This window comes from Sinocyclocheilus anshuiensis, unplaced genomic scaffold, assembly GCF_001515605.1.
Source record: "Sinocyclocheilus anshuiensis isolate Anshui unplaced genomic scaffold, SAMN03320099.WGS_v1.1 scaffold117, whole genome shotgun sequence".
Lineage (NCBI taxonomy): Eukaryota > Metazoa > Chordata > Actinopteri > Cypriniformes > Cyprinidae > Sinocyclocheilus > Sinocyclocheilus anshuiensis.
Genome location: NW_015536624.1, coordinates 1,420,902 through 1,446,287, shown reverse-complemented (window position 1 = coordinate 1,446,287; position 25,386 = coordinate 1,420,902). Strand labels below are relative to the sequence as shown.

At 34.0% G+C, this 25,386-nt stretch overlaps 1 protein-coding gene across 3 annotated transcripts in view; it reads left to right on the top strand.

Moving 5' to 3' along the window:
• Positions 1–25,386, top strand: part of gak (cyclin G associated kinase) — a 41,104-nt gene that overhangs the window by 926 nt on the left and 14,792 nt on the right. Inside the window, exons 2-20 of one of the 3 annotated variants that reach the window (XM_016507246.1) lie at positions 3,102–3,163; positions 4,279–4,338; positions 4,670–4,784; positions 6,337–6,479; positions 7,030–7,155; positions 8,946–9,035; positions 9,329–9,464; positions 9,581–9,693; positions 11,349–11,424; positions 14,433–14,553; positions 16,715–16,720; positions 17,351–17,400; positions 17,505–17,653; positions 18,573–18,695; positions 18,885–19,018; positions 21,336–21,530; positions 21,618–21,735; positions 23,607–23,686; positions 23,792–23,985. In XM_016507246.1, coding sequence (XP_016362732.1) covers positions 3,102–3,163; positions 4,279–4,338; positions 4,670–4,784; positions 6,337–6,479; positions 7,030–7,155; positions 8,946–9,035; positions 9,329–9,464; positions 9,581–9,693; positions 11,349–11,424; positions 14,433–14,553; positions 16,715–16,720; positions 17,351–17,400; positions 17,505–17,653; positions 18,573–18,695; positions 18,885–19,018; positions 21,336–21,530; positions 21,618–21,735; positions 23,607–23,686; positions 23,792–23,985 — 2,091 coding nt within the window. Of the gene's footprint in view, positions 1–3,101; positions 3,164–4,278; positions 4,339–4,669; positions 4,785–6,336; positions 6,534–7,029; positions 7,156–8,945; positions 9,036–9,328; positions 9,465–9,580; positions 9,694–11,348; positions 11,425–14,432; positions 14,554–16,714; positions 16,721–17,350; positions 17,401–17,504; positions 17,654–18,572; positions 18,696–18,884; positions 19,019–21,335; positions 21,531–21,617; positions 21,736–23,606; positions 23,687–23,791; positions 23,986–25,386 lie in introns of those variants that run through there. The other 2 variants (XM_016507254.1, XM_016507263.1) reach the window with 2 other exon arrangements.

Sequence of the window (25,386 nt, the reverse complement as noted above, 5' to 3'; positions counted from 1 at the left end):
TCTGAGTTTACATCTTGTATTATTATTATTTCCACCACAAAATAACAAAAATTGTGATACTCAGACAGAGTAATGAGGAAAAAGTCTGAATTGCGAGATTAAAAAGTTGTGAATCATTTTTTTATTTCTTTATTTTATGACAGAAATGGGCTTCCATAAATATTAATACTAATTGTTACTGTAAATTGTCATATTTTTAATATAGCACATACTAGTACTGTAGCAGTTTGCAGTAGTACTGAAACTGCATCAATACTACTCTTAAATGTCACATGATCCTTCAGAAATCATTCTAATATGCTGATTTGCTGCTCAGGAAACATTTCTTATTATCAGTGTTGATAACAGTTGTGTTGTTTAATACTTTAGTGGAAACCAGAATTCTTTGATGAATAGAAAGTTTAAAAGAACAGCGTTTGTTTGAAATGGAAATCTTTTGTAACATTATAAATGTCTTTACTGTCATTTTTCATCAGTTTAATGCATCCTTTCTAAATAAAGTGCAAATAGGTCTACTGCTTATGTGAGGTATATTCATATTTTAATTATTATCTGTCAAAGTGGGGTGTTTTGGTCAGACCTATTGAAATCTGTTGGGTTATGTAATATTAACATAACCGCTCATACTGTATAACTCCAGCCCATCATTGACCTTCACTTTGCTCAGGTGTGTTGACATCTGTAACAGGCCCTGAATGGAAACAGAGGGCATTCTGGGTGAACAGGAATGATTTGCATGGTGGTGTTGAGGCATAGTGTTCAGAGATCTAGGCTGGTAAGCAGAAAGTTGGAAGTTTGAACTCTGAACTGATGATCCATGAACAATCAACCGCAGGTTCCTGTCTGTATAATGTGTGTCTTTGGGTGAAGGCATCATTTAAATGACAAAGTATCAGACATGATATTGTTTACTTAATTCTTTGCATCACAATGACATTTCTGGACTGTAATGTTGGTCATTATTACTGGAAATTGTGTCCAGAAAAGGCTTTTATTTGAACAGAACAGTCCAGATTTGAATCTTTGAATCCAGATCATTATGGCTCAGTATGCTTTATATTTACCTGAGATCTCTTGCTGTTCCTCTGTCACTTTGTTTTGGAGCGTTCCTTGTTAATTTGTGGTGCGTGTGAATGTCAGCGCACTGTAACGTGAAACTGGAAAGCTTCTTTTGATTCGTGCAGCCTGACTCGGGCCTCCGCTGGTATTCATTTACCCGTTGCCATGGTTACAGGCCGTTTTGGTCACTTGAGGATTGTTTCACAAGTGTCCATAAATACCTGGCTGGCATTGTCACTTTTGTTCATGTAAAGTCATACACACCTGACACAGTCAGTATCTGTTCATGGAGCCATACTACTCATTTTAAGAATCAGTGAGTGTAATTCTATTCAACATTTTGTAGCGGAACAACAAAATGCTTGGGTGATATGAAATAGTCGTTCTTAGTTTTATATCTTCATGCATAAATAAATCCCTATTTCCTTCCTTTATGCATGTTCCTTTTTATGCATGAAGCATATTTTGCAATTCAGTGCATGTTATTCCAAAGAAAAATGTTTGTGTTCGTCTATATATATTAGGGATGTAACAATTCACTCAACTCACGATTCGATTCACGATTCGATTCGATTCACAATTTTTTTTAACAAAATGAGATTTAAGACAAATTATAAATTAAATGTGTCCTTTTATTGGGCCCAATTTGGACATTTTCACTTAGGGGTGTACTCACTTTTGTGGCCAGCGGTTTAGACATTAATGGCAGTGTGCTGAGTTATTTTGAGGGGACAGCAAATTTACACTGTTATACAAGCTGTACACTCACTACTTTACATTGTAGCAAAGTGTCATTTCTTCAGTGTTGTCACATAATATTTAAAAAATTTAATGTCATATTCGCAGTTCTCTAATGACAGTTAATGATGGCATGGCATGCAGGGAAACTAAAATAAAAGGGAAATAAAATATTTTAAGTTTTAATTATTTTAATTTTTAATAATTTTTTTAATTACTTGCTTTACATCAACTCACAAACCCCAGTTTGGGAAACCCTGGTGTAGACTGTTGGTTAATAGTTAATGTTAACCAATTACCAAATAGCTGTTTAGGTAGAGATGATAATCTCATAATCAATTTTGACAAATAGTGACACTTTTCTATTTTTACTTATTCACACTTTTCAGTTATTGATTCAGCATTCGGTCTACTGATAAATGGAAATAAATAAATAAATAAAAGTAAAAAATTGCAATATTCCACTTGATCATAATTTGCTTGTCAATAATATTTCTTCTTTTTAATTATTATATATTTTACTGCTATTTTACTGTTATTATTATTAGTTGTAGTCTTAAGATGAAGATTTCAACCCCTTGAGCTGGTTGCCTAAAATGATAGTCATCTATTTTTCTTTAAGACTGGTCATAACTTTTTTAAGTCGGTTGCATAAACATAGAATGATCTCATTTGAATCTGAAAAGTAAGACTGATTAGCTCTTTGCTAATTGCTAGTTGGTCAAACCTGTCAGTTCCTAACGAAGAGGCTAAGTTTATGCAACTGGCTCCTGTTCTTTTTAGTTCCTTTTTTTATTTCAGCCACATAACGTCAATTAGGTCTGTGTTTTTAAATCCATTTGTAGTATTTTCTCCACGGCACTTACTCTTGATGATGAAATGTTGTGTAATAGGTTATTTGCTGAGATCAGTGATTCATTAATGTAGTGTAGTGTCATAGCTGTGCAGACTTAATGAGTTCATTCGCTCGGTTTGTTGAATAATGACTGCTGAGGGCAGACGTTTCTTTCTGTGTGTATGTTACTCAACTCATTCATGTTGTGTTTAAAGATAATTTTATAATGCTGGAAAGGTTGTGAATTCCTGACACTCGTGTGCCACTCAGAAAAGTTTTTATTCCCTTTATAATAGACTGATTCCAGACTAGTCTACATATATTTTCGGAAATGAGTCCGTCTCATGTCCTGTTGGTGCCATAATCCCAAGTCAGCAAAACTGAATCTGCCAAAATCCTTATTCAGATTGGTGCCTTCACAGTCAACCTAAAATAAACCTAATGATAAAATATGTTTCCTCTCTTATAGGTGGCTTTGCGTTTGTGTATGAAGCCCAGGATTTGGGCAGCAGTAAGGACTATGCGCTCAAGGTATGATGACGTCATCATCACTCATAAACGTTCAGATAATTATATTGACTGCCATTATACTGTATGTGCTAATGAGTTAATTACGCTCTGCATAGAAATGAATGAATTAATGTTATTTTAAAGAGCAATATTTACACCCCTGAAGTTGTTTAGACTCTTTGTGAGGGCTTTTTTGCAATAAATGACCATACAACAGTGTTGTTATTGTAAGATCAAATTAAAAATCTTCGGTAATTGAAATAAAGCTAAAGCAAAATAAAATTAATATTAGACTTAAACTTAAAAAAACCTAAATAGAAATTAGTAATGTCGCCTTGAAAACTAGCTGAAACTAAAATAAATATTTATTCATATTTTTAATATTTAAAAAATAATAAAAATGAAAAAGCACATAACATAATTACTAAAACTTAAACTAAAATATAGCATAGTATAAAATCTAAAAATAAAAACTATATTAATGAATGCTGTAATAGCATTAGTGCTGTCAAACGATTAATCGCGATTAATCGCATCCAAAATAAGTTTTTGTTTACATAATATATGTGTACTGTGTTTATTTATTGTGTATATATATATATAAATACACACACATACATATTTTGAAAATATTTATATGTATATACATCTATATATTTATATTATATTTTATATTGTATATAAATATATTTACTATATAAACATAACATATTTTTCTTAAATATATACATGCATGTGTTTGTATTTATATATGCATAATAAATATACACAGTACACACACATATATTATGTAAACAAAAACTTTTATTTTGGATGCGATTAATCGTTTGACAGCACTAAATAGCATATAAATTAAATACTGCTAAAATAGTACTGACATATTAAAAACTTGTAACACATCATCCATTTATCTCAAGTTGTTCAAAGCCAAAGCACTAGATAGGCCTAGAATAAAATATGATATCGAAGATTGCATAACATATACAGAAAATGAGGAAATCCACTTTAGATGCATTTATTTTTCCCCATATTTTAGGTATTTGAGGCATTTTTGTCACTTTCTGTGGTAATTGTTCCTTTGCTTTGCTAAAGAGTCACAACAACAGATTTTTGTTTATTTGTATGTTTGTGTGCAGAGACTTCTCTCCAATGAAGAGGAGAAGAACAAAGCCATCATTCAGGAAGTCTGTTTCATGGTAATAATTACAAATATTTTATTTTCACAAGTTAACTACATTATTACACAGTGCTGTAACTAGGCACCTTTTTCATGCCTAGTTAGTCAAAGATGCTCCTGGTATCTCTCACATCTGTAGAGCAGCATTTCTCTGTCACCAGTTTGTAAAACAAATAGGAGTAGGAGTATTACCCAGTAAAAAAAAAAAACCACTTCCTGTGTCTGTTTGCCTCTTAAGAAGAATCGCTTTATGTATCCCCCAATTGTAAGTCGCTTTGGATAAAAGCGTCTGCTAAATGACTAAATGTAAAATGTAAATGTTAACCTGCTTCTCCATGTGCTCTGTGTAGAAAAAGCTGTCTGGTCACCCCAATATTGTGCAGTTCTGCTCCGCTGCGTCCATCAGTAAGGAAGAGTCGGACACGGGCCAGGCTGAGTTCCTCATCCTCACAGAGCTGTGTAGAGGCACGTACACAACATCATATTCACACTGTATTACAAAATGATGGAGAAAACCCTTCTTGGTTACACTTTATTTTGATAGTCCACTTTAGACATTCTGCTAACTATTTGCAACTACATGTCAACTAATTCTCATTCATTTGCAACTACATGTCTACTAACTCTCAGAATAGACTGTTAGGTTAGGTTTAGGGTTAGTAGAATAAGTTGACATAGTTGCAAAGTTTCTCATAGACAGTATGTTGTATGTTGTGGACCCATCAAAATAAAGTGTATGAAGATATTAAGCAGACAGTATACTAATACTCTAATGACTGCTAGTTGACCTGTTAGCTGCAAAGTTACTTGCTGTTAGTAGAATGTCTAAAGTGGACTATCAAAATAAAGTGTTAAGGCAAATTGAATTCTAATTCATTCAAATTCAGGTCACACTTTTTACACTTTTCACACTTTAAACTTGTTATTTTCAGTTATTGGACGACAGAATTTAATTTATGTATCTTAAAAAATATTTGTTGGTTTATAAACATTTAAAGGCCATTTTAATTCACATTTTTAATTATATAATTATGTTTCTATTCCCAATTTGTTGTTGAAACGTTGGCTGTAATAGCTGGTTTTTATGACGAATTACATCAAATAATGAAGACAACGTGTTAAGTAAAAAATAAAATGAATATGTAATATTGTGCATATATTTAGCAAAATGGTCCACTGATACAGTGGAAATGTGCCACAGGAGAAGAGCTAATTAAAAATGACTGTTTCGGCCCCCCCAAAACAGATTCTTTTGGTTGCTGAAATTTGGTGCATCGCTAATAAATCTAAAAATTGCAACATTTTTCAAATAATTTTTCGCATTTTGGTCGCACTTTATTTTAGAGTACGTGCACTTATGTGTACTTAACAAAGAAAGTACTGATAATGTAAGTTAACTAACTAGGTTAGGGTTAAGTTTAGGGGTGGGTTCAAGTTTATTACCTTTTCACCTGTTTATTACCCTGTTATTGTAATTACAATAACAAGTAGAGCCGTAGTTCACTGACAAGCTACGCAAACAGCTTTCATAATCGCATAACGATTTCTTCGATTTCATAATCGCGCGATTAAATCGTCTGCAATTACGAACGCGATTTTGCGTAGCTTGTCAGCAAACTACGGCTCTGTGTAGTAAATGCTGCTCCATCTGAAAGCACGTGCTGAAGATTTACTACTAATCACAGAACCGGCTTTACTGACAAGATACGCATGACAATCATATTCGATTAATCGTGCAGCCCTAACAAGTACATAGTGTGTACATGTGGAACAGGACCGTAAAATAAAGAGCTACCTAAATTTTAATTGCACAATAATCTCTGTAACACACATTAGCACACTTTGTTGCTGGATGATCATTTAAACTTTGGTATTGATAAATGCCAAAACTGCTTTTTATAAAAGCGAAAGGGAAGCTCTTGACTGACTTTACACATTCCACTCTCTCCTTCTGACTTTCTGGCATTGGCGTCGGTTTCCTGTGTTCACATTGACCTCCGCCCTCTATTTCCTGCAGGCCAGCTGGTTGATTTAGTGAAGAAGGTGGAGCAGAGAGAACCCATGTCATGTGACACATTGCTGAAGATCTTTTACCAGTCATGTCGTGCTGTGCAGCACATGCACAAACAGTCTCCACCAGTCATCCACCGCGACCTGAAGGTGAGGCCCCACAGGCTGAATCCTTAAATAAGGCTTTAGTTACAGAACATCAAAGTAAGATATGAACAAAGAAGACTTTATTTACTAGCTTGCATGTAACATTGCTTATTAAAGCATTAGTATGAATATTGAAAACTTTTCACCCTAAAATAAAAAAAAACACATTTTCTTGGCCTTTATTTCATTTTATTTGTATTATAATCAATAGTATAAATAATACTTGTTGTTATATTTTATATATTATTTTATTTTCATATATTTTAGTTACTTTTTCATTTATTTATTAATGTATGTATTTGTTTTTGTTTTTTTTGTAATTTATATTATTCTCAGTGGTGATATTTTTATTACTGTAACTTTGTTTATTTATCTTTAAAAAAAATTAATTTATATTTAAATAAAATGTGTTAATGTAAATCTGCATAATGCAGTGCAATAAATACTGCCATCTTGGTGTATATATATATATATATATATATATATATGTCTCATTTGATCTGTGACAAATGATTAAGTACTTTGTTCAATAACATTTCTTCTTCTTCTGTAGATTGAGAATTTATTGATCAGTCATCAGGGCACTATAAAGCTGTGTGACTTTGGCAGCGCCACCATCGTGGCACATTACCCAGACTACAGCTGGTCTGCTCACAAGAGATCTATGGTGGAAGACGAGGTAAAAAATGCAACAAATGATGTTCTCCAAGCAGCCCATCTAGCTTTATGCCACATAAATATTAATACCAGGTGAACGTCACTTTGACATCACTCACTGTCCTCTGATTGGTTCGTTTTGCTATAGTTTTGATAGTGATTAATGGATTGTCACAATAATTGTGGAAATGATTACATTGTTACGTGGCCAGAGATAAATATTTTGCGGTGATTGTATTCAAATCTCTGGCTATTTCCCGTGGAAGCATTCCCTGATTTAATTGTTTTGTTGATTAAATTAGTTTGTTTGGTTTCTGGTCATCTTAAATCAGTTATTGCTAGTAAATTGAAAACCCACGCAATCCACAAAGCCCGCCATTTCTCTGCACCTGGAATGTCTGTTTGTGTTTATTCAATGCATTTTTGTTAGCAGCTAATTCTAACGAGGACCAGTTTTTAGCATTTTACAATCTTCTAGCAAAGCTTGTAGTAAAGTTGTTATACGTTTATTCTTCTTAAATATTAACAGTTTGAAAACATTGATTAAAAACTACACTACTGTTATAATGTTTGGAACAGTATGTTTTTTTATCATGGTTTCCACTATTATTACCGTTGTTAATGAGAAATGTTTCTTGAGCAGCAACTCAGCATATTAGAATGATTTCTGAAGGATCATGTGACACTGAAGACTGGAGTAATAATGCTGAAAATTCAGCTTTGCATCACAAGAATAAATTAGATATTAAAATATATTCAAATAGAAAACAGTTATTTGAAATTTCAATAATATTTCATATTAGTACTGTACTGTATTTGTTATCAAATAAATGCAGCCTTAATGAGTATAAGAGACTTCTTTCAAAAATATTGTAGTGTAATATGTAGTGTGATATAGCATGGAATATAATGAACTATATTTCACAATATTACCATTTTTAATGTATTTTTGATCAAATAAACAGCCTTGAGACTTCTTTAAAAACATTAAAGGGGTCATATGATGTTGCTAAAAAGAACAGTATTTTGTCTATTTGGTGTAATAAAATGTGTTTATGCGGTTTAAGGTTCAAAAAACACATTATTTTCCACATACTGTACATTATTGTTTCTCCTCTATGCCCCACCTTTCTGAAACACGTCGATTTTTACAAAGCTCAAAAACAACCACATGTGACGACCCCGGGCTGGACTCCGCTTCGTCCACAGTGAAAGCCGATCCGGTGATTCACAGCGCAAAGTTGTTGTATTTCCTCAGCGACCAGCACGGATCAGCTCCAGGCATGACGAAGCAGATATCGTCCTCTTTTGGAAGGCCAAACAAAGTAGTTTCGCTTTCACAACGAAACACACAGCGCCTTCACGACATGGTGGCGGCAACAACACTACTACAGCGAGAACATTTGGGCGGTGTTATGCAAATCTTCCCACATCGTGACGTAGACATGTGGGGGCGTGTTAGAACGAGCCGTTTTAGGTAGGCGTGGTTGACTCTTAACTTTTATAAAGAACATCTCTTTGGATTTGAGACTTTAGTCTTTGCAACTTTACAGCTCTTCTTTATGCACCAAGAGCTTGTAACACTCCAAAGAGAAAGGAAAAATTTAAATTGCATCATATGACCCCTTTAAAAAAAAATCTCCAGCTCCAAACTTTTAAACAGTAGTGTAAATTGTTGAGCAAGTGTTCACATGCTTTAATCATCAATTATTATAATCCATGCATGCAATCTTTTAACATAAAGACCCACTAAATTACAAATCATTTCCTTTTTCTTTCTTTTTTTTTTTTGGTTCTCTCTTTATCCCTTAGATTACTAGAAACACGACTCCAGCATACCGGACACCAGAGATGATTGACCTCTATTCCAACTACCCAATAAATGAGAAACAAGACATATGGGTGAGTTAGTTTAGTTATGACCTTTTCCACATTTTCTGTGCTAATTTGGAGGGAAAATCCTGCTGAATACTTGGAAGAATTTGGAAAAATAAGGAAATTTTTTTTAGAGACAAAGCAAGTTGATGCAAAATAATGATAATGAAAGCTTACGAAGGCAAGCATTTTTGTCCAAGCCATGTGAAGAAGGCACTTTGGCATTACTTTTCACATAGCACCTGGTTAGCATACAGTGTAACAGGTTTTTTCTTCTTGTCCTTGTTGTGGTTTTTAAAGAGTCTTGGTTTGGTCTCTAGGCTCTGGGCTGCATCCTGTACCTGCTCTGTTTTAAGCAGCACCCATTTGAAGAGGGAGCCAAACTCCAGATAGTAAACGGCAAATACAACATTCCTCAGAATGACACCAAGTACACAGTCTTTCACCAGCTCATCCGTAAGTATCCTGCAGGAACTTAACTACATTCCCTCTTACCAAAATCTCTCCTGCATCATATCTTTTTGTTTGTTGTGCATTTGTTGTGCGTCAAAAGCCTTGTGTGTTTGTTTCAGGATCAATGTTGAAAATCAACCCAGATGAGCGACTCTCAATCAACGAGCTTGTTAGCCAACTGCAGGAGATCGCTGCAGCCAGGAACGTCAACCCAAAATCACCCATTACTGAGGTAAAAACAGTCTAACAAAAACGTAATGTGTTGTGATGGTCTCTCAGATCAAGTTTTCACTGGTCATTTGTAGGTTTCCTGCTAAATCTGCAATGCAAGAGACTAGTTTATAGTAGTCAACAGAAATGTTTTTTTTTTATGTGTGTGTGGGGGGGGGGAATGATGCCAATATTTATATCTAGAGGTCAGCGTGGCCAAAGTACAATGCATGTATAAAACAATTTAATTATATCAAATAACATGTACAGAAATTGCAATTACCGTTTTTTAAAAGCTCCAAAATCTAAACAAAAAAAAAAAAGTTTAAATTTACAATTTTATTTACATTTTTTAAAATGCACATAATCCACAAACATGGCTGTTGATAGATTTTGTAAGTGGCACTAGGTGGAATGCTGTTAATTTAAAATAATTTATTTTGAAGATGAATTAATCAGTATTTATTCAAATATATATATATAAATACATACATATATATATATACACACACACACACACACATATATATATATATATATATATATATACATATACACACATACATATTTTTGTTAATTTAAATAGTATTAAATATTTGCTATGTTCTTATGTAATATAAATAAAATTTGTATAGTATTTATTGATATTCATTATATATTACAAATACGTGCTGCTGTCAATAATTAATAATGCACTCAATATGCATTATATTACATAAATAAATAGATTACATGTATTAAATACATTTTAAATTAAAATATAAACACAAAAAAAATTCTAATGCAATAACACACACACACACATATGTACTGTATATATATGACCCTTTTAATATGCGTGTGTGTAATATCATTGTGACGTATCATATATATCAACAATATAAATATCTAAATATCAGCACCAGCCATTGATTAAACAACCCTATATAGATTTTCGCAATCTCTCCTTCAGAGCTTCTGTTTGATCACCCGACTGGTTGGTTTGGTTGAATGAGGCTCTTTTGGAGCTTCATTTGAAACAAACCCCTCATTCTTTGACACTCAGACACACACACACACCCGCAGAGACGAGCAGAGTCCCACATACTGATCACAACTCTCTGAAGAGCCATTTAGAGACACCGCTGCACTCTTCCTTTCGCATTCTCTTGTTTTTTCCTTTCCTCCCTCCCTCCGTGACTTCCTGGAGACAAAGCAGCATCTCATCCCTCCTTTTCTCTCTGACCTAATAGCCACTGATCTCACTACATAAGACAGAAACAGAGGCAAGACTGGTAAACAAGAGGGAGGACAAGGGCTGTCCCTGCTCAAAGAACGACTCCTGGATTGATAATTCCTGGATTAATGCACATGAATGATTTAGTTCAGAGCATCCAAACAGCAGGGTTTGAGTGCGATTGTCAGTGTTATGCTCCTGTGTGCACACATGGTGGAGAGAGCGGTTTAGATGCATCTGATCTGGGTTAAGAAGGGGTTTCTCTCTGGATTAAAGTGATTACCACCAACAGCCAGAAGCTGCAGAAGATATTCTGCTGTTACTGACTAGCGTGTGTATTCTGGAGTCTGGTCTCCTGCTTTGCTCCTGATGTGTGTGTGCAGTGGACTGTCGTCCTGATGAGTCTGTTAAGTTCATACTACTGTCTGAAGTCTGTGTATGATGGCTATGAATCCCTACAGCTCCTGGAGCAGAACGGAGGGTTCGGGAACAACAGCGCGCAGCTTCCCTCGCAGATCAACAACATAAACAATGCTGGTGAGTACTGCATTAAACTTGTTTTCTGGCAAGTCATTTTCATTGTAGCAGATGTGTAGCTTCCCTTTTTTATTCAAATATGTCACACTTCCTTTGTAATTATGCCCTGTTCTCTTGACTGATGTCACGCGATCTTACAAACGTATTGTAAAGGTGAACAGTCTATCAGTGAAGAGTGTGCTGTTGGATCTTATCTTGTCGTAGGATCTATTGATGCACTGGCATCCTGTGTTTACATGCATTACGTTTGGAAGTTTCCCTTTGTTTTCTGATGCCATTTTACATTTTCAGTTCTGTAACATGCATATAGTTCGTTAATTAGTTATTTTAGCTGTTTTTTGTTTGTTAATAATAGTTATAGTTTTTTTATTGTTAATTGTTTTTTTTGTTTTTTTTATATTTGTTAGTTATTGTTATTAATAATTATTAGTTGGTCAGTTAGTTTTTTTTTGTTCATTTACGCTTGTTTTTTTTTTTACTTGTACAGATTTGAACTTTTGTTATTGATGTTTTTAATGTTTTAGTTATTTAGGTATATTACTTGGTTGTTTCTTTAGTTAGTCTTGTTGCTTGGTTAGGTTTTTCATTAATGTTTGTTTGTTTTTTATTGGTTTTTACTTATACAAGTTATAGCTTTTGTATTCTTGTTTGGGTTGTTCATTTTTGTTATTATTTTTGGATGTTGGTTAGTTATTGTTATTCATGTTTGTTTGTTTTTAGTTTTGTTTTTTAATGATTGTTTTAGTTATTCTTAGTAGTCGTTGGTTGTTTTTTTTGTTTTGTTTGTTAATTTGTAGTTGTTGTTGTTAACATGTTAGGTATTGTTATTCTTAGTTCATTTTGATGGGTTCATTATTTTTTTGGATCTTTAATGTTTTTCGTCGGTTGGTTAGTTATTTTTTTATTGTGTTAATGTAATTTGAGGTGGTTAGTTAGTTTACATGATATACTCTGCTGTGAGATATTTCATCAGTTATGAATCTTCCTCTTTTTAGTGCTTGTGTAAAGTAAAGCTCACAGTTCCCCTCTACAAATGGTGACTTGCAGCATTTAATAATATACACAAGTAATATCCGGCACAGCTGTATTTGTTTTTTGTTTTTTTTAATTTTGCACTTTGTTAAACTGCTGAAAAGCTCTTAATAAAGATTGATATATTCAGGAACTGGCTGAGTTGTGTAAACAGTGATTTGTGGCTTCAGGCCCACCAGCTTTTGTGGTAATGAGAAGTACTTTGTTTGTGAGAGATTCATATCTAGGGGTATATTAGACTAGAGAGAGAGACAGGATAAAGCAGCATCAGTCATGTAATTACACTTTTGTTAAAACTGCACACGCAGTTTGAACGAGCTCTTTAAGACAGCATCGAGTTCATCTGTGTGACTTCTTACCTGACAGACATTCATACACAAATGAATTAATGTGCTTATACATAAAGACACTCACTCATGCCTGCTAGTTTTAAAAGTAACTTGTTTCAGGAGTGTAACCCTCCACCTACCATCACACTGTCATAATACTGTCCACAAACTGATAATGCCTCGTACACACCCCTGCCCCCGTATTTACCCCACGAGATGGTTTCCCTGTGCGTTCTGTAAGAGGATTGGCCCTCTGGTCACCATCTGCTGAGTTTACTCTGATTTTCTGAGTAAACACAGCAGAAAGTGATAATACCACTCACGTAACTGCACACTCGATCTTGTTTCTTAATTTACAGTCTAAATATCAGCCCATTAAAAGGATCATATTCTACACTTTTGTAGCTTTTCTTTTTTCAACTTTAATTATATTAACACTTATAATGTTAAACAATATTTGTTGCACCAAAAGACACTGTTTACTTTTACTCTCTCTTTAAGCAGGCTGTTTTTGCTACTGTACCTTTAAGACTTTTGTATCGAAATAATCTCTTTTATCTATGCATATTAGCATAGTTCACAAACTTTTGGTTGGGTTAGTTATTATTATTATTATTATTATTTATTTATTTATTTTTATTTTTTTTTATGTCTGTTAGTTATTAGCTATTTGTTAGTTTTGGTTGGTTTAGTTATTTATTTATTTAATAATGTTTATTATTGTCTTTAGTTAACATTTAACTGTGAACTAACAATGAACAATATTTTTTATAGTATTTATTTGTCTTTGTTAATGTTAGTTAATAAAAAGTGCAATTGTTCATGCTATGTTGTTATTATTGTTAATCGATGCAACTTCTGAATATATTTTTTCTTTTGAAAAAATATTAGTAAATGTTAACATTAACTAAGATGAACAAATGCTATTGGTATATGTTAACTAATATTAACGAAAGAGACCTTATTGTAAAGTTTTAATAGTTATTCCTGTTACTAATTGGTTGGTTGATTAGTTAGTAGGTTGGTTCATTTATTTATTTATTATTATTATTTGTTTGTTACTGTTTTTAGTTTTTTTTTTAGTTATTTAGTTACTTTTTGGTTGAATAGTAATTTTGTATTGGTTAATGTATGTTATTTGGTTTTGCATTCCAATACAAAGGTGTATGAATACCGAATAGGCATTTGATATTAAGGATGCACTGATATAGTGATCCATAAAAGCATTTATTCATGTTATCTAAGTAATTAATAATAAAATAATAGAAGCAGAACCAGCTCTACTAGTCTGTATTGGCAGATGTCATTCTAAATAAATGTTATTATATTGGCAACTTAGACGTTTAAGCCTTCTGAAGATGTTTAGGAGCATGAAAAAACGATATATTTGAGACGAGCAGAAGATGTGTGTTGTTTTGATGGCATGAATCTTTTGTCCTTTTAGAGTGAATTAACCCCTAGATCTGATCATTTGGGTTGTAAAGAACATTTCTTTGTTCTTGACAAGTGTTATGAGCTATGTGTAATGTCATTGCAAAGAGACATTTCTTGTGTGCATATGTCAAATATATTCATCAAAGCTGTTGTCCCGTAAAAGCTCTTTTGACGAGTGTTGGCCTGCGGTTATGTGTGTGTTTGCATCTCCAGGTGTGTATGAAACAGACCCGGCCATGGGTGGAGGCTTCCTGGATATTCTTAAAGGAGGAACCGAAAGATTCCTCACCAACATCAAAGACACTTCCTCCAAAGTCATCCAGTCGGTGGCCAGGTGAGCGATGCATTCAGCCTGCAGTAAAACACCCCTGCGGCTGTCCCAAGTTAACTAGTGCACATGCCTTGCTCAAGTGTGTTTTGGCTTGCCTTGGTTTCGTTATGATGCATCTCTTTCCGCCGAGCCATTGACAGATTCAGCCGAATGAAGGAAGAGGTCGTAGTGGTGGAGAGAGTACTAGTAATCTGCTGGCGGTTAATCTGATATCACTTAATCTAGCTCACAAACAATGCCACCCGCTGTTGTCTTTCATGTTTTCCAATGTCTGTGCTCTAAGTCTAAATAGATTCAGAGGCTCTTTTTCATGAGCTGTAGCATTTTAAGGCCTCGAAGACACGATGTCCTGACGTGAAGGCAGTTTCAAAAGGTTGGCAGAATAATTATGCTAGCTTCCAATCCTGGCCAAATTCTGCAGTAGCATTACAGGTATTCTTCACAGAGAGATGGCATTGTGATGAAAAAATCCATTCAAGATGGAGGACTAAGCAAGAGAATTCTTGATTTATAAATTTGAAATTATAATATATAATAATATTTAATATTATAATTAAAAGGAGAGTATTTTACCCAAACATTGCACTGCATGCATTTGTATTTACTATTATAGTAGTTTTTAATTATTTGAGTTTTTATATTTTCAATTTTCATTTTAATTTTATTTTAACTTTTAGTAATTTTAAGTCTTTAAAAAACATTTTAGCTTTAATTTTATTTTACTTTTAGTTTAACTTTTTGAAATGTTATGTCTCTTGTCATTTTGTTTTATTTTAGTTTTAGATTTAATTTTAGTAATTTTATGTCTTTTGTCATTGTTATTGAACAAAACAAGACAACGAATTGTATATATTCCTATTTAGCTTTAATTGTTTATTTATTTTATTTTAATTTTGTTTTAATATTAGTAATATTATGTCTTTCGTCATTATTATTTTTTTAAATATTCATATTCAGCTTTAATTGTTTTTTATTTTAGTTTTATTAGTAGTAATTTTGTGATGTCTTTTGTGATTTCTTTTTTTTTTATATATTTCTATTTATCTTTTTTTTTTTTTTAAGTGTTAGTCTTTTTTGTATTTTGGCATTTTATTTTTTTTTATGTATTTATTTTCCTATTAAGCTTTTTATTTATGTTTTTTAGTTTTTAGTAATTTAGGTAATTTTAGTTCTTATTTTATTTCAGCTTTATTTCAGTTAACAGAACTTATTTTTAATATGTTTTTATTTTAGTTACCAATAACAACACTGACTCAAATACAAAAAAAAATCATAAAAAATAAAAGCAAAAAATAAATGACAGGATACTACCTCATTACAATGCATGCTGCACAATTATTCCTGCACCAATGTACGTGCGAGTTATGATATCCTATTTAAAGGGGTCATATGATGCTTTTTTAAAGATCATTATTTTTTGCTGAAACCACGCCTTCTTTCTTTGCGTGAACATTTGGGCGCATTATGCTAATATTGCCACATAGTGAGGTAGATATGTGGGGGCATGTTAGAACGAGCCGTTTTAGGGGGGCGTGGCAGAGTCTTAACTTTGATAAAGAATATCTCTTTGGTTTTGAGACTTTAGTCTTTGCAACTTCAGGGATCTTATCTATGCACAATCAGCTTGTAACACTCCAAAGAGAAAGGAAAACTTGAAATCGCATCATATGACCCCTTTAACAAATAATTGACTCATATGAACTGTTTCTTTGTAATGAGTTAAGTCTGCGGCCCCTGCTTTTTTGTATGTTTTTCTGTAGAATGCTTATGCATCATACTCAAAACTAATGACATTTATAAATGTAAATGGTGTCAATTCTGAGTCCATGTTGATTTGATCATAATTATCTTCATAAGAAGGTAAATTTGATCTGTCTAATTGCAGTGACTGGACATTAATCTCTTGGTAAACTCAATCAGCATTTTGTTTATAACACACACTGATCTACCAGATCATAAATTCCCCTCCACTCCCCCTCCATAATCTGTTTGCATTTATTAATCATGTTAAATAATGTCCCCCTCACGTCTCCACAAGTCTGTCATGTTTATTTCCTCCTCAGTTGGCCCATTTTTGCTTTCATTTAGTTTTGTTCATTGTCTTGTTTTGTTCATTTTGTTCCTGAATCATGTCTCTCGGTCCCAAATCTCCAACGCCTTGCAGCTCCAGGTAACTATGGGACAGCGCCTGTGTGTCTATGTTTGCGTTATGTGTGTATGTGCAGAGATGGTGTGTGAATTTCACTCCACCTTCATCTCATGGCTGTTTGTTCTTAACCACAGTCTGCTCCCATCAGCACAGCATTACCCTGATCAGTAGTTTCTTAAAAGTTAAAACAGCTGCCTACTAAATCCATATGTATGAGTGCTGCTTCTCAAATGACTTTGAAGGAATAGTTCACTATATCCCAAGTTTTCTAAAAGTTATGATCTCTTATGATCACCAAAGCTGCATTTATTTGATCAAAATACAGTAAAAACAGTAATATTGTGAAATGGAATTTTAAATAAAATTAGTAAAATAATTTAAATCTTACTGACCCCAAACAATTTAAGTGTATTGTATATGTCAGAATGAATATAAGTAAGTCACTTTTCCTTTTTGAGTGAACTATTCCTTTAAGTCTTTGCCTTTTTAGACCCATATTTCTGCTAAATTTATAATAAAGTTTGTTGACTGGTTGAGTTTTAATACAAGCCATTACTCTTATTCCTGTCGAGGTTTAGCCTGTAATCTAGATGTTCTTTTAGTTCTTTAGTTGTGTTCATGCATCTAAATCTGTGTCCTATTCTGTCTCAGTTATGCTAAAGGAGACCTGGACCTGTCCTACATCACCTCCAGAGTAGCAGGTACATTCATCTGTGCAATACGGCTTTCAGATTCATTTTGGATACCTGAACGCTAACACAAAGTTGTTAGTTATTTACCTGTCTATATGTATTTGTTTTTGCAGTCATGTCTTTCCCAGCTGAAGGTGTTGAATCTGCCATTAAGAATAACATTGAGGATGTGCGTCTGTTCCTGGATTCTCGACACGCGGGTCATTATGCAGTATACAACCTCTCCAAACGCTCCTACAGACCAGCCAGGTTTCACAACAGGGTAAGAGTGCATAGCAAAGCAGTTTGCTTTTTCTCTAATGCAAATGATTAATAGATTACAGGGATCTAAATTGATGTCTTATCCTAATATCATAAATCAGTGTTGTTATTGTTAACAAAAACGAAAACATTATTACAAATAATTTGATTTAAAAAATAAAATATACATATTAGATCACAAACTTTTAAAGTTCATTTGAAGCACTAAAATTGAAACTGAAATAAAAATATCCTAAAGTTCAATCGAAATATAAAAAACGAATTAAAATAATAAAAGCATATAACAAAATTATTAGAACTTAAATTAAAATGAAAACTGAATATATGAACAAAATATGAAAATATAAAAATAGAAACTAGTTTAGGTTAAAATATTAATAAATGCTATGATAGTATATAAATGAGACTGAAATAACACTGCAAAAAAAAAAAAAAGAGTTCATTGAGTATGAATTAAAACAAGGCCGAGTAGAAATACAGAAGCATTTGATTAAACCAATGGCATGAATTTGGGGCGGGGCTGTATTTTTTTTAACCAGCAGTTTGTAAACAGTTGTTATTTTTGCAGTTCCTTTTGGTGACACTAGTGGTAATGTAATGTCACACCTCACCTTTAAATATGGCATTTTGACAATAAATTTATATTAAATTATGAATCCAGAAAAATTAAACACAGAATTTCTGAAAAATAAAACATTTCATTGGGCCCTAGTATTGTAAAAAAAAAAGTAATACATTATTAAATTGTTAAAGTTTTATAAATTCAATTGATTAGACATGCTTTTTAATTTGACATTTACATTTATTGTAACCATTAAAATGGGGGAAAAAAATTAAACCATTCAAATAAAAAAAGAAAACATTTCATAGGACTCTACATGCTTTACTTGATAAAACTCATAATTGTGTGGTGTGTGCAGGTATCAGAGTGCGGTTGGCAACCTCGACGAGCTCCTACACTGAAGAACTTGTACAGTATAAGTAAAAGCATGCACCAGTGGCTCAAACAGGACCAGAGGAACATCTGCATCGTACATTGTCTGGTGAGTAAACACACACACTGCCCACAAACAAACTATTACACTGTGGTCTTTGTTGACAAGTCATAATCTTAGTTTTAATAACATATTTTAACATCCCAATTAATTTAATTCCGCATATTCTGAAGAAACATTTGGCTTGGGTATCCTGGTTTGTCCTGTCATCTTCATGTTGCGGCTGTGTTTTTGTAGGATGGACGGGCAGCGTCGGCTGTGGTGGTTTGTGCGTTCCTCTGTTTCTGTCGTCTGTTCTCTACAGCTGAGGCCGCAGTTTACATGTTCAGCATGAAGCGATGCCCACCGGGCATCTCGCCCTCACACAAACGGTAACAACTTCCTGTCATTTTCTCACTCTGTTCCTTTGAATTAAGACGTACCACACACCACAATGTCAGGGCAGGTTGTTCTAGAACAGAAATAGACGCTCGGAGGATTAATTCAACAGCTCGGGTGCATGAACGTGAGCAGTGAGCAGGTGTGACGGTTCTTTAGTGTTGAGGTCACTTCCTGCCACAACTGTTCTTAGGCTCGCCAAGAGCTTCTGCCGAACTTCGCAAGCTCATGGGACTCTTTTGATTCTAACCACGTGTGAATGTGCGCAGTTGCTGGAGCTGACTTTGTCAGCTAAAAGTAAAAAGGAAGTGACATAACCTCAAACAGAACATTCAGTTCTACTGCTCACCAGAACCTAGGCAGCATTACTTTATCATTTCTATATACTATCAAAGAATTCATTACAATTTGGAATTTATATGTTCAGATTTCATTTTAATTTTAGGTTTACTGATTTTGTTTTGTGGTTTTGTCATTTTAGTATTTTTTTTTTTTACTTCGGTTTTAGTTTTAGTCTTTTTAGTACTTCAATTTTAGCTTATTTAAATCAGTTAGTTGCCATGGGGAAAAAATCTGATTTTTTATTTAATATTAATTTTGTTTTAGATCAGCTTTATTTCAATTAACAAAAATATTTGTTATAGTTTTAGTTAACAATAACCAGGGTTATTATTCTTAACTAAAACTGAAACCACAAAAATATTTTTATTACTTGATATAAAATATGACCTGAAAACTTTTATTTCATTTCATTCACTGTTATTTTATTTCAGCTAGTTGCCAATCTATTTCTAATTTTGTTTAGACCAAGCTGAAGTGCTAAAATAACTAAAAACTAAAACTTGATAAAAAACTATATAGACATATTTAAAAAAAAATAAAATAAAAAAGACAAATATGAAACAAAATGACTAAAACTTGAACTAAAATTCAAATATACGATAAATGTTAAATTACCAAAGAATGCCTCAAGACTCGTTTATTATATGTGTTAACTTGTTAACTTATACCATTTTGTCTCCTGTCATAATTGTATAAAGTTGGTAAACCTTGTGACTTAAATAATGCATGCAAAAATATACTTTATAAAAAAAAGTATTTATAGAGGTTTTATGGAAGTCCAAACAGTAACCTCGGTAATGCATGAAAGGACTAAAATATTAAAGGGTGCTTTTAGGCAACTTTGCAACACAGAGAGCACACATTTGTGCAAATATCTCACGTGTGATATCTCCTGATGTGTGAAATCTGCTTGTGAGGATGTGGGGTTCATGGCAAAGATCGTAATGATCTCAGTTTTCACTGTTCATGAGAATGAGGTCAAATGTCTCATTCCAGAGCGTAGATGTTAGATGATGAACCATGATGATTGTGCTGAATGTTAATGGTGCTTGCTAAGCAGTCATCCCTATTACAGTTTAATAGCTTCTCTATTGCTTTTTAACAATAACATAAGAACAGTAGTTTGACCCTGACTTGCGATTTGAGCAAATTAAAGACAAACCCACAATTGTGTATCTTTTTGTAAATTATTTTTAATTTCAAGAATGAATGCATTTGACACTCGTTACATACTTTCAGTCTCTCCCCAACTAAACCAGACCAACTAACTCAGGAGAAATACATTTAAATAATCATAATCATTAATAAATAGTTACAATTAAATACGTAAATAATTTAAAAACTAAACAAAAAAAAATATATCACCATTGCGCATCTTTAACAAATTGTACCTCATTTGTCCAGCAATTTTAAGCCACCATTAATAAAAGAATTGACCAAAATTAAGATGTTCTCTGCATTTTTTGTGACAATTTGCATTTGATTGTGAGACTAGGAGTTTCTGATGTTGGATGATGAACGATGATTTCACAGGTTGCTAATGGTGCTTTCTTAGCAATCAACATTATCATGGTGTAAAACTTCACTATTGCCTTTTAAAAGCTCTTTGTTCAAACCCCTGGTGTATTGAAATCTTTTCAAATATGATCTTTTGCATATAGAAAAGTAACAGCCTGTCTTAAACAAAGGGTCAGAGAGGAGGGTGAAAATAGGCATGTAAAAATATATCACTGTTTTTTGTAAAAAGCCTTGACTAATATCTTAGGCAAAGCAACAACACATTCTGTTCCTGAGCTACATATGTTCAACAATTTTGTTAATTTTACCATGGAGAAGTTACAAAAGTCTTGGGTATAGCCTTGTAAATTTGGGTTCAGCTCAAGGTCGAAATATGTAGTTTAGCTGTAGGTGTATGTTATAACTGCATGTCGATGAATTGCATTAAGCGATGACTGTTGTTGTTTGTAGGTATATTGAGTACATGTGTGATATGATGGCAGAAGAGCCCATAATTCCCCACAGCAAGCCTATAACCATCCGCTCTGTCGCCATGACTCCCGTACCGCTCTTTAATAAGCAGAGAAATGGCTGTCGGCCGTTCTGTGAGGTTTACGTCGGTGACGAGCGCGTCGCAACCACTTCACAGGAATATGACAGAATGAAGTAAGTCAACTTTGCTAATGGATATTATTGAAAAAAAATAATGTACACAGTGTCTGTATCTCTTAACTACCTTTGGCGTTTCTGCAGGGATTTTAAGATGGAGGACGGGCGAGCGGAGATTCCTCTGAATATAACTGTGCAGGGAGACGTGCTGATAGTGATTTATCACGCACGCTCTACGCTGGGCGGACGTCTGCAGGCCAAAGTAAGACACACAGTGACTGATATTTATGCATGTTTATAAGCGGAAATTAACAAATGCAAATAAAATGTTACTGACCAGTTGGCTGGTAAATTTATTAGGAATGGCATTATTATGATATAAATGGCAATAATGTGTTTTATATAGAACAGTTGGTATGTTGTAATGTATGTTAAGTTTAATTGTATATTGCATGATTTTTTAAAATTATTTTATAACATAATATTGTTCCCGATCACAACACAAATTACATTCAAAACCGTTAAATGAACATATTTTAAACAGTAAAGATTTTATTGTGCAAAAAAACGGCAAAAGAATTATAGGCTACTAGATGTTTTACACAAACTAAAGGAAGAATAAAAATAGCAACAAAGTTCAAAATAATTTAAATTAAATCATATTAAATAGGCTACACCAAATATTAGGGGTGTAACGATACACATATTCGTATTGAACCGTTCGGTACGAGGCTTTTGGTTCGGTACGCATTACAAACCGAACGATTAGTTGGAATAATCCTATTACATATGGAAACTAAAAGAGCTTTAAGTGTGTTAAATATAATGTTCTCAGTGCCACTGCGCTCAACGAGGCAGCCCAAACGACATAACGGGCAACATGCTGTCTAGTGGACGGGCATGCAGGGCACTCACTGCGAAAGGCCCCGCGATAACCTCCTCTTGCTGGGGTGCGTCAAATGACGATGATCTTGTATCAACGATAGCCAGAGATATGTCAAAAACAACAATTATTGGCAATATTAAGAGGATTTGGCATTTCCAATTAATGTAGGCCTGTTACATTCTTATTTTTATTAGGACTATTATTATTATTATGAAGTTACTTTTATTATTAAATTAATATTAGCTACCGCATAACTGACGTGCTGCGAGAATAACAAAACATTAGGCTATTTACTGCTCGATTAAAATGTTAAACAGTTTCTTTATACAATGAATTACAGGCCTATAATTAAAATATTAACTCAGCAGTCATCAATTAAAATCAATGAATAAAAAGCTTTAGCCTATTTCAAGCACCAACTTTCAAAAACAACCTGTTTAACACGAAATACGTTTCTTGTCTTTTTTTTCACTATGTACGGGCCACAAGAGAAATATTAAGGGAATAAATGAAAACAGTTAGCTATATACCGTTATCAGCATACTGTATGTTGAAGTAGATTGGTCTCTCGCCGTCTCTGAGAGAATATGCGGCGACAGCTCCGTCAGTACTCCATCATTCCGTTTTTACGTTCACTTTCTGCATAGTGAATTGACTAAGATTAAGAGGTTCACCGACATAACTCTTGCACGAAGTTTGCACGTTGCTTATGTGATCCATTGACTCGCTTTCATGGTTTAAAACAGAAATATTTCCAGCATTGCGACGTAAGCATTGTGAACCGTGAATTTTGTGAACCGTTACACCCCTACCAAATATGCCTATTTTTAATGCATTTAATGTTTTAATCCTCTGACATCTGCTCCGCAGTGCTCCTTACACCGGATATCACACCACAACGACTTTTAAACTTTGTGTCAGTATGTCATAAATAGAACGAGGCAACAGTTTACTGTCGGGGACTTGTTGTGCCACACCATGCCGCATCCAATGTAGACCGCATCACTGGTTATAATGGGTTATTATTGGTTATAATGGGTTATTATGACACCCCCCACCCAGTGTCATTGTCAATCGCAGTGTTTCACTGTAGACATGGTCTGATGCCAATTTGGTGGACATCGCCCAACCCTACTTCACACTAGAAGCTTTTGAAACTTGACCATTTCCACTCATTGTTCATAGTTTGTTAACGCTTCTCAGTCATTGCCAGTCATTGCTGACATGCTGTGTTGTGGTTTTTGTAGATGGCTTCCATGAAGATGTTTCAGATTCAGTTCCATACTGGGTTTGTGCCCAGAAATGCCTCCACAGTCAAATTTGCCAAGTAAGTTTCGCATTACTTTTTGAATGATCTCATATCAGTTTCTGTTTCTGTTGTACGTCAAAATATGATGCTCTTTTAAAATGATGGTGCTGCGTGTATTTGCAGGTATGATCTCGATGCTTGCGACATCCAGGAGAAATACCCCGACCTCTTCCAGGTGCATGTAAATGTGGAGGTGGAGCCTCAGGATCACCCTAGCAACAAGACTCTGCCTTGGGAAAACTTTGCCACAAAAGGACTCAATCCCAAGATCCTTTTCTCCAACCGAGATGAACAGCAAGAGATCCTGACAAAATTTGGTGAGTTTTGAGTGTAATGTGATTATCAAACTTGTAATGATCAGTGAATACTGGGCATTTATGGCAAGCGATTGCTTATGATCCACTGCTGGTGAATTATGACAGTATTTACTTAAAGGGGTCATATGATGCGATTTCAATTTTTCCTTTCTCTTTGGAGTGTTACAAGCTCTTGGTGCATAAAGAAGATCTGTAAAGTTGCAAAGACTAAAGTCTCAAATCCAAAGAGATATTCTTTATAAAAGTCTCACGCTAGGCCGCTGTGTTTTTCGTTGTGAAAGCGAAACTACCTATGTTTGGCCTTCCAAAAATGGACACGACTAGAAATCAGTGGTTAAGTTGTAATTACAACACTGTTTCAGAACACTTCAACCCAAATACTAAAGACTGTTTCCTGATCCTGGTAGAGTAGACTACAATGCCGGCTGTTCTGACTCACAGACTGTAAGTACGGTTTTTATATTTAAAGAGTTTTTATATTTTATATTTTTTATATTTAAAGCGAGTTTTTTGGGCAGTGTAGAGTAGGGCTTGTTGTTTGTCATTTCTCTGATCACAAATGCAGACATGGTTTTATGTTTACGCGGCGCGATGCAACGCAACGCGTAAAAAGACAGTATAAGTCATTATAATCCATAATTATGTCCCCACTGGATGCAACGAATGCCTCATTTATAATGGGTTTTCATGTTTTTGAATCATCGCTCCGGCCTGACAGGGCATCATCACAGTATATGGTAGGGGCGTAACATTTCCGTCACACGCTTGAGGTATTTGGCCAATCATAACGCACTGGATAGCTGGCCAATCACAGCACACCTTGCTTTTCAGACCGATGAGCTTTGTAAAAATCGACGCGTTTCAGAAAGGCGGGGCATAGAGGAGAAACAATAATGTACAGTATGTGTAAAATAATGTATTTTTATAACCTTAAACCGCATAAACACATTTCATTACACAAAATAATGTTCTTTTTAGCTACATCATATGACCCCTTTAATGGTGTTCATATTGTAATATTTTGTGGATGGTTGTAAGAGTGCATATTTTATCTCATTTTTTTTAATGAGCAGCTGGAAGTAGTAAAGCATAGACATTTCAAAATAAGAGTCCCTGTCCATTTTAGGCTTGTTTCTAATTAAAAGTAACACATTCTTGTTTTTATTCTGTATATTATTGGTATTTGGTTACACAGTAAACTCTATCTAGCATTTAATTCTTCCCTGTCAAAGGAAGTAAAGACTAAGAACATTATTTAACATTCAGTATATAGATTTTACTAGTTTTGGCAAAATAATCTGTATACATAGATGCAAACTCCACACCTTTCAGTGACAACTCAATTTTTTTAGATCAAAATAGGTCACCTATGAGATTCGCTTCGATCCAATGAGAAAGTTT